At 50.9% G+C, this 10,199-nt stretch overlaps 2 protein-coding genes across 2 annotated transcripts; one reads left to right on the top strand and one right to left on the bottom strand.

Annotated features, from left to right (window-relative positions):
* The first annotated feature begins 1,279 nt into the window (after positions 1–1,279).
* LOC146591351 (olfactory receptor 51G2-like) lies at positions 1,280–2,215 on the top strand. Its single transcript, XM_085313080.1, has one exon. It carries the CDS (start codon positions 1,280–1,282, stop codon positions 2,213–2,215), a length of 936 nt encoding a protein of 311 aa, XP_085169206.1.
* A 1,521-nt stretch (positions 2,216–3,736) lies between these two features.
* LOC146591352 (olfactory receptor 51A7-like) lies at positions 3,737–7,122 on the bottom strand. Its single transcript, XM_085313067.1, has 3 exons — positions 6,206–7,122; positions 5,165–5,203; positions 3,737–3,914 (listed from the first exon to the last, which is right to left on the bottom strand). Exons 1-3 carry the CDS (start codon positions 7,120–7,122, stop codon positions 3,737–3,739), a joined length of 1,134 nt encoding a protein of 377 aa, XP_085169193.1.
* Positions 7,123–10,199: the final 3,077 nt, after the last annotated feature.

The raw sequence follows: 10,199 nt of genomic DNA on the forward strand, positions 1-10,199 counted from the left end.
CATTTTTTCACAATAAGGCATCCTTTTCAGGATTTTAATCATTCTCACAGCTCTCCAATGTGTCAGAGAAAGAGGAAAGAAGTGTACGGGAAAGACAAGATATGGAGAGAATACTCGTAGCTTCACTTTCTATTATCTTTGTCTGAAACAGATATTAAATAAACATGCCGGAAGCATTTTTTATGCAAGTAGAGCTTTTGAAATACCTGTTCACAAAATAATTGCATAGTTTTGTCTCTTGGAATCTGACTAGAGCTGTTTTATATTTCATACACAAGGCTGAGGCATTATTCTGTGCAGTATTTGCTAAAATCTCATAGACAAGCAAAACTACTGATTTAAGTTCTGACAAAAAGGAGTGCTGAGGTGTAGCAAAGGGAACCTGTTTGTTGTGCACAATGACACATGCCATTGCTAAATACCAGTCCTACAAGGTTGCCTGAGGAATTCATGCACTGATGATGTTGCCCACCTCTCAAAGTAGCTCTCCTTACTGCCTTGTGACAGACAGATACTTATGCAACCACCACGTGGCCAGAGGTAGACTCCTGTTTGGATTTACACCCTAATAAGTGCCTTGCTGGCACGGACTGGTTCTGATTTGTTACATAAACCTAGAGGAAGTCTACCAGAATCAGTGAATCTGGAAAGATATTCTTCAGGCCAACTTCTAGTCCCCTGAGAGCCAGAACTCTGACCTTTCCTCTTGATGATCAAGAGGAAATAATAACACTGGGTACCATAAGTTTAGAGAAGATTTTTTTTTAATCGTATTTGTTAGCCATGCTGAAGAAGTAACATCAATATTTACCCATCCAGGAGGCACTGAAACACATGGGTAAATATGGCTAAGGCAGGATGAATATGTGGAATAAACACCTTTCTTTCACTGTGCATTTGTGATGAACATGTGTACAGCAAAGGAATTATGTTTGGAAAGGTTCTGTAGACCTTCCTGCTTTTCCACATGACCCCCAGAGTACAGCAGGGAATCCTCTCCCTGAAGGGATTATTTTTTGTATTATTTTGTTATTGGATTTTTAGTAAACTCTTCAAATAGTCACTAGCACCTAAGACACAAAGGGATCTCAGGCCAAGGTTCATTCCAGATCTTTTATTGATAGCATAAGCCCAATATTTTGGTTTTAACCTACTTTCTTTTCCTTGAGCCCTTTGGAGTCCCTCAATTCAAATTGGCAGTGGGATAAATATCATCATATCTCTTGTGATCCTTTACAGGAAGCACAGTTTGAGGGGAGTCAGCTCCATCCCATGTGCCATGTTCATGCACAATGACACACAGATGAAGCCCACAGTATTTCTGCTCACAGGCATCCCAGGCCAAGAGACTGTGAGCCTCTGGATCTCCATCCTATTCTTCTCCATGTATGTTATTTCCATGCTAGGAAATTCTGTCATCTTGTTTATTATAAAAACCGATCTGAGTCTCCATGAGCCTATGTACATCTTTCTTTCCATGCTAGCTCTCATAGACATCTGCTTATCCGTCTCCACCATGCCTACCATCCTGGGTATATTCTGGTTTAACTCCAGAGAGATCAGCATCAATGCCTGCTTTGTCCAGCTGTTCTTCATCCACTCACTTTCTTTCATTGAATCCTCTGTGCTTTTGTCAATGGCCTTTGACCGCTATATTGCCATCTGTAACCCACTCCGGTATGCGTCTGTCTTAACTACCCCTAGAATAATAAGAATGGGACTAGCATTCATGGTACGAGGTGTGGGTCTAATATTTCCCCTCCCCTTCCTCCTTAAAAGGCTTAAGTATTGCCAGGACAATGTTCTCTCCCATTCCTACTGCCTGCACCAGGAGGTCATGAAGCTGGCCTGTTCAGATATTGCAGTCAACAGCATCTACGGCTTATTTGTCATCGTCTCTACTGTTGGYGTGGACTTGCTTCTCATTCTGTTATCGTACATGATGATCCTCAGAGTTGTGCTGAGCATCGCCTCCCGGGAGGAGCGTTTCAAGGCCCTCAACACCTGTGTGTCCCATATCTGTGCTGTTTTGCTGTTCTACACGCCTATGATTGGATTGTCTGTGATACACCGATTTGGGGGCGGGTCTTCTCCCCCCGTGCAGATCTTCATGGGTTATGTCTACCTGTTGGCCCCACCACTGATGAACCCCATAGTCTACAGTGCGAAAACCAAGCAGATACGAGCCCGCATTGCTAGGGTATTCTTCAGGTGATGAGGTCATATCCACACTCCGCCCCACCTCTGTCCATGATGCAGCCGGGAAATACCAGTGGTTTTAATTCCAAGACAAAACAACTTGTAAGCGTCACTTTGCCTGGGCTAACCGAAATCTCAGAGCACACTTGTACATGTAATAAAGAGAAAGCCTGAAGACTTTTTTTTTGCTCCTTTCTCCATGCACATGCTGTAAGTGAGGAATAATCTTCTCAAGTCTTGTTTGGTTTTCATTCTGCTGGCGGAGCAAAAGACCTGCATCAGGTGTGCCCAGGAGCTGGGTATCTAGCTATTTTCACACACCTTCYCCACGCTCTGCATCTGGGCTTGGGCATGAGGTGTATGACAGGCATGCTGGAAGCACAAAACATGCCCTTGTCTGTTGGATTGGTGTGGGCACGACTGCACACTGCCAGGGGGTCTTCCTGCCAAACTGCTACCCTACATCAGAGACAGAGGAGGGAGCTTGGGGGCAGGAAGTGGGTAMTGACATTTAGGAGTCCCAGCAGGATGCTGAGACCTGTCTTTGTGCCACGTGTAGCACCCCACAGTTACACACTGGGAGGATCCACTTCCAGTCCTTGGAGGATCAGGCCCAACTGTTGAGCTGGGGACCAGGCTATGCATGCTCTGCCCTGGCGTGGTGTTCGCGATTGCTTGAGAAAAGCTGCCAACCAGCTGAGTTCAGAGCAGCTCCAAGCTGCTCCAAAACTCCTGCAGCTAACAAGGTCCTGGCCAGGATGACCAGAGGCTGCTACCGGCTCTCCAGCTTCCTCCCATCCTTCTAGTGGCTGCCTCATGAGACTGGGGTTAAATTCCTTGCCCAGCCAGCCGCCCTTTGGCAAGCCACTCACTGGTTTAAAGCCGGTAGAGGCTGGGTATCTATCTGCGGTCCCACACCYCCGCCTTAGCCCTCCCGTTGGCTTGGGTAGTTGCAGTCCCCCCAGCAGTGTGTGCTCAGAGCTTGYGCTCTCTTGGCAGGTCCCAGTGGGAAAAGCCCACACCAAGCCTTAGTGCATATGGGGCTGACACCCAGGTGGCTGCTGTGTCTGCATCACCCCAGGGGCTTGGTTCTGCGGCCACACCAGCAGCATGTCCAAGACACCCCGGCAGCACTGAGCCCGGCACGGTCCCAGCAGACATGAGCACAGGCATCACTGCAGGGGCGGAGTGCGGGGTAGGGACTGGGGAGGGAGTGGGATGTGTGTAATGCTCTCCACCATAGGCACTGACAAATGTGTGTCAGTGCTCATAACTGGGTTGTGATTCAGAGCACAAGAAACAAGCTATAAACATAAGAGGAAGACCTTAAAAGAAGGAAGGATGGTGATCTGCATGCACCATCCCCTCTGGTGCTGGGATATGCTTGATGTGAGGTGACCTGGAGGTTTTATGGGAAGACTGCAGTGTTGACAGGTCCCAGCACAAGCCCAGGAGGCACCTACCTTTGCACTTCCCACAACGTACTCTCCTGGGGAGCTGAAGTCCCTTTGGGGCTTCTCCAGCCTCAGAGGTCCACTCACTGGCTTTCCAGRCACGCGCTCTGACCACCAGCCTGTCTGGTGGGCATGTCTGTCCTTCTCACATTGATGGCCTTTGGTAGCTTTGTGGGAAACCGTGACCTCCTGCAGTACAGGTCAGTTTTAACCACTTGCAGGATGAGCACGATGGGGCCAGTGTCTGAGGAGGGRAAGTACCTACAAGTTTTGAGCCGAATACTTAAAAGACTGCTGCAAAAGCAGAAGAGGCAAAATCACAAATGCCAGAAAGTGGACTTTTATTTTTAAAATGAACCTACAACAGCTTTAGCCCCCTGTTGTGGTCCTGCTCCAACATGCGTTGGTAAAGCAGAGAGCAAATCTGTGGAGAACTTTCCTCAGCCTGAGTTGTAAACCCAGCTTGGCAGGACACAAGTGGGGCAAATGTGGAGGACACTCTGTGCAYGGTGGGCAGGGTGGACCAGCAGACAAGTGCTCCGAGGTGAGGGAGGCACCAGGAGACCACGGAGAGCACCGGAGGGGTGTCTGGATGAGGGCTGCCTCGAGGTGGGATCTCACAGAGGAGGGTGAAGCTGGGAGCCAATACACTGCGTGAAGGGGATGATGGGGCAATAACATCTTCAGATAGCTCGGAGGTGTGAGTGAGAGCACAGCCTGCATGTGCTATCTGCACACAAAAATGTGKGCATGGGAGTAGATTTGTGATCTTCAGTCTAAAGAAAGTTTCTGGGGGGAGGTCTGGATGAATCACCGCCTCATCATTGTGGGGCAAAGACACAGAGCAGAAAAGCAGAAGGAAGAATTTAGTCAAACACAGGAATTGCTCAAGTGGGTTGCAGGGATCTGCACATCTTGAGGTTTGGACTAGTTGATCTCCAGAGGTCCCTTCCAACCTTACCAATTCTATGATTCTATCTACCTTGGCAGCAGGTAACTGCTATCRTCAACAAGGAGCGGTCTCAGTAAGGACAATAATTTTCACACATGGCCAGGCTGGAATTTCCTCTGAAACCCACATTGCTGTTTCCACTGCTGTTCTCTCAGTGTGCTGAGCAGCCACTGCTTTACACTTTCAACAGTCCCATAGGTCRTGTTTCCAGCCTTTTTGCATTTAAGGCAATTCTGCAACTCAGAATCACAGAATGGTTGAGGTTGGCAGGGACCTCTGGGGATCATCTAGTCCAACCCCCCGCTGCCCCCCCCGCTCAAGCAGGGCTACCTAGAGCAGGCTGCCCAGCACCGTGTCCAGACAGCTTTTGAATATCTCCAAGGGTGGAGACTCCACAACCTCCCCGGGGCAACCCGTTCCAGCGCTCTGTCACTCTCTCACGGGAAAGAAGTTTTTCCTCATGTTCAGGTGGAACTTCCTGTGTTTCGGTTTGTGCCTGTTGCCCCTCGTCCTGTTGCTGGGCACCACTGAGAAGAGTCTGGCCCCATCCGCTCGACACCTTCCCTTCAGATAACTGCACACATTGACAAGATCCCCCTCAGTCTTCTCTTCTCCAGGTGAACGGTCTCAGCTCTCGCAGCCTCTCCTCGTAGGAGAGATGCTCCAGTCCCTTAATTGTTTTTGTAGCCCTTTGCTGGACTCACTCCAGTAGCTACAYGACTCTCCTGCATTGAGGAGCCCAGCACTGGACCCGGTGCTCCAGGCACAGCCTCACCAGGGCTGAGTAGAGGGGCAGGATCACCTCCCAGCAGAGAAGGAGGATTACCTCCCAAACTCCAGTTTGCCTAAGCAACAGTCACTGCTTTCAAGCCTCAGCTGCCTCCTTCCCCTTCACAGCTGCACAGTTTGAAGCACAAGGAGATGGTGGCTCTTACTTTTCACCCCCAAATTTCATACAGACATGCACATTCTTCTTTTAGAGCAAACTTCCTGCTTTCTAAGCACGGTGCTTCATTGGTATCTTGCAACAGTGACCTGAGTGGATTTAAATACGTGTACTTTAAATGAAGTGCTAAAACTTGGACATTTCTCAGTTTTCCCCTATTCTCTGTTACATACGTATTAATATTTAGTAGCTACCACCCAGAAAAAAAACCTCCTGGGGAGCTCTTACGCCTTACTGACAAGCATTGCTATAACCCCTCTTTTGTTTTTAAGTGGGGTCTCAGGAGAGCACGAGCCTGCTCTTCCCCAGCCTTGCCTGTGGCCATGACGTGGCACCTGTGAGTTTGCAGAGTGCAACCACACAGCAAGTAGTGTGGTACTTGTGCACTAGAGGCCAGCCCGAGCAAGGAGAGCCATTGCCCCCAGTGCAAAAGAAGAGATGTCCTCCTCCAGGCCAAGCCAGTGAAAAGGTGGTCTGGAAGTACGTAGGCTGTGTTCGCACGATCTCTTYAACAGAGGGGCAGTGAATCTGAGCTAGAAAAGAAAAAGAAAGAGTTGGGGCAAAAGTATCTTCCTACGGTAAAGCTATTTGGATAACGGGTGTCTAACAAAAGCTTAGTGTTCTTCCAGCAGTCTTTGCCTGGGAAATCTCAGGAGTATCCGCCGCCGAATCTGCTTAGTTTTCACACTGTACACAATGGGGTTCATCACAGGGGGCACCAGCACATAGACATCAGCCATGAGGACATGCACCAGGGGAGARGCGTGTTTCCCAAACCGGTGGATCATGGAAATGCCGATCATGGGGATGTAGAAGATCAGGACAGCACAGATGTGGGAGACACAAGTGTTGAGGACCTTGAGGCGTTCGTCTCGGGATGCAATGCCCAGCACCGTGCTGACGATGAGGATGTAGGAGAGGACAATGAGCACAGAGTCCAGGCCCATGGTGGAGACAACGACAAAGAGCCCAAGGATGCTGTTGATCCTTCTGTCAGAGCAGGACAGCTTCATGACATCCTGGTGCAGGCAGAAGGAGTGGGAGAGGACGTTGGGAAGGCAGAACTGCAGCCGRCGGAGGAGAATGGGGGTAGGCATTACCATAAAAGCGCTCCTTACAGCAAATGCCAGCCCAGTCCTGAGGACAGTCGAGTCCGTCAGGATGGAAGTGTACCTGAGGGGCTGCTGGATGGCCACAAAGCGATCAAAGGCCATGGCCAGCAGCATGGCCGACTCCATGAGGGAGAACGTGTGGACGAAGTACAGCTGGGCGATGCAGGAGTTGACGTCCACCTCCCGGGAGTTGAGGAGGAAGAGGCTCAGCATCGTGGGCATGGTGGACACCGAGAGGCCCAGGTCGGAGAGGGCCAACATGCTCAGGAAATAGTACATGGGCTGGTGGAGGCTCGGCTCTGTGTGGACGATGAAGAGGATGGTACAGTTGCCCAGAACTGCAGCCACGTACAAGGTGCACAGAGGAATGGCGAGCCACGACTGGACATTTTCTAGCCCGGGGATGCCCGTCAGGAGGAATACGTCTGGGCTGTACACGGTGAGATTGGAAATCATCATGCTACAATGCTGATGCTGTCAGCTCTGTGCCCTAGGGGGAGAAGCAGTGTTGTCATTTGAAAGCAGCAGGGATGGTGAAGACCCTGCCTGCACACAAGCAAAAAGCCCTYCTGGAATGGCAAAGGAGCTGTAGAGAGGTGGACATATGGGTATTCGTTGCTAGCACGGAGAACATCCTCACACATGGCAGGCCTTGCAAAGTCTGCATTTTCATCTTCACTGCTGGCTCACAGCCTTGCTGAGACTCCACTTCAAAGTTCCCATCTCGRCTTTAGCAAGAGTCGGGCTTGGCTGCACCAGCAGGCAATGGATTTTGCCTGTGCCCAGTGCCCAGCCCCAAAACTGGCACTCGGACTTCAGCAAAGGCCACRAGCACRCTTGTAGTGTCAGTCCCCAGAGACRAGGAGGGCAGGCTAGGACACTTCCTATGCTGTGTGGCTGGCTGGTGGCCAGCTGTGGATGTCAGCGATGTCTCAGGAAAACGTGGTCTAAAGGAAGAGGGACTTAGGGAGTCCAAAATGAAGAACTGGAAAGGCAGATGGGGGACTTCATAACATGCACAGGATCACAGAATGATAGAGGTTCAAAGGGACCTCTGGAGAGCATCGGGTTGCCTTTGAGGGACTGCTGCCTGCTGCATTGCCTGCCCTGTCCCGGGTACCTTGGTGACCGGGTTCCAAGAGACTCCCCTGAGGACGTGCACATGACAGCACAGACCAGATCTGGATGGAATAACCACTATTCAAAGATCATTTCTGGAAATGGCAGTAGCAGGGATAAGTACTGGGAGTTTGCACCAAATCCATACCAGCACCTCATCCCTAAACTAACCCCAGCTCTAGCCTAGACAAGCAAGTCAATGGTCYGACCTTCTGACTGTAACTCAAAGCCCCTCCATGACCATCCCGTGGACACATTCTACGGGAGTCACTGAGTAGAMAAAAGCATGAAGCCCATCTCCTCTCCCTCTTGCCTTCATCTGCTTGCCTTCMGCTTTTACCAGCACCGTTTTCTCCCCTTGATTACACACGTGCACACGCACATGCACTCCTCAGAAACTGTCATCCTGGGAGACCTTCCTCTGCCAAGTCGCCTGTTTGAAGGAGCAAAGAAGAGAGGCAGAAAGGCAGGGAATGTAAGATGGGAGGGAGGGAGGTTTCAGAGTGCAGGTGTGTGGCAGGACTCTTCCCATGCTTCTCAATTTGACAATCAAACCTGGAGGCAAACCAGTCAAGGCAGTAGACTCATCCAGACACTGCCATGGGAAACTGAGGYGCTGTTTAATATGAGGATGTGCTCCCAGCTGAGACCATCCCAGAGGCTGGCAGCGCAGGAAGAGGGGGAGGAGAGAACAGTCCTGCAGAGCATCGCGGCGAGGAAGAGGCTTTCTGGCAGCCCAAGGCAGAGATGCCCGTCCAGGAACAAGATTGATGAGACCTACCTGGGAAGCCATTCCCTGTGTCCTGGGAAGTGCTGGCTCCTGAGGGCAGACGGGAAACCCTGCAAACACCTTGCTGGGTGCCTTGCTGGAAGGGTTGACAGAAAGGGAGAGGAGAATCTCAGTCCTTGGAGGGGGAGAGACATTTGAGATGGAGCAAACTTGAGTTTCATCCTAAAGTAGAACCAAACCAGGTTTGACCCAAGCAGCCCAGAGCTACTGCCAAATGAGCCAAATAGGAGCTGCCTCTGGCTGGCTCAGCCCGGGATGTCGGGTCTGGCTCCCTGGGTCGGCAGTGACACAGCTCTCCAGAGCCACGAGACACCCTGGCATCTTGCCTCCATGGAAACCAGCAGGCATGAGATGATGGTCCRGCCCTCTCAACCCCCCAGCTGACATGCCCACTCACCACTGCCGTGCATGAGGAGGGCTCAGAGCTGAGCGCCTCTGCCTGCTGGGTTTCCATGCCCGGCACACAGGTGCCTCCCRCACTCACTCCACCTCCGTGCTTATATGGGATCTTGGCAACACTCTCCTGGGGTCTCCAAGCAGTGGCAGAAAGTGTCTGCCACCAAACACTTCCGCATTTTAACCCTGTAAGTGTTCAAAAGCTGATGTGCCTCCAAGGGCAGGGGAGGGCCTCTGCATGCTGGAGCAGAGCCTGTCCCCCACATCTGTGACCCTCCTCCGGTTCCCAGCATTGAGGCCCCAATCCATATCCTGACTTCCAAGCCCCACAACAGCACCTTCTCCAGTGTGGTGACTGAAAGACGGAAAATCATCCAAGTCATGGAACAGTATCCATATAGAGAGAATAAATAGATGAGAATTCATTGTCTTGGRAAAGGAACAGCTCAGGAGAGAAACTGTAAGAAACAAATGCACAAGAAGCTGTGGAACACGTTGCCATTGAATGGCAATTGAATGAGCAGCAAGAGAAAGATTGGGAAAATGTGGGCCCACTGCTGGGTGGGGCGGGGGCCCTGGTGGCAAAGGCTACGGAGAAGGCAGAATTACTGAATGCCTTCTTTGCTTCAGTCTTCACTGCTAAGGGCAGCCCTCAAGAATCCCAGAGCCTGGAGGCAAAGGAGAAAGTCTGGAGAAAGGAAGATTTTCCTTCGGTTGAGGAGGATAGGATTAGAGATTTTTCCAGACAAGCTTGACATTCACAAATCCACGGGCCCGGATGGGATGCACCCACGGGGACTGAGGGAGCTGGCAGATGTTGTTGCCAGGCTGCTCTCYATCAYCTTTGAAAGGTCCTGGAGAACTGGAGAGGTGCCTGAGGACTGGAAGAAAGCCAGTCACTCCAGTCTTCAAGAAGGGCAAGAAGGAGGACTCAGGCAACTATATGCTGGTCAGCCTCACCTCCATCCCTGGAAAGGTGATGGAACAGCTCCTTCTGGATGTCGTCTCCAGACAGATGKAGGAAAAGAAGGTGATCAGGAGTAGTCAACCTGGATTCACCAAGGGGAAATCCTGCTTAACCAATCTGATAGCCTTCTCTGATGGAATGAGTGGCTGCGTAGATGAGGGGAGAGCAGTGGACGTTGTGTACCTTGACTTCAGCAAGGCTTTTGACACTGTCTCCCATAACATCCTSCTAGGCAAGCTCAGGAAGTGTGGGTTAGATGAGTGG

This window comes from Rhea americana, unplaced genomic scaffold (genome assembly GCF_003343005.1).
Source record: "Rhea americana isolate MKP2758 unplaced genomic scaffold, rheAme1 scaffold_376, whole genome shotgun sequence".
Taxonomy (NCBI): Eukaryota; Metazoa; Chordata; class Aves; order Rheiformes; family Rheidae; genus Rhea; species Rhea americana.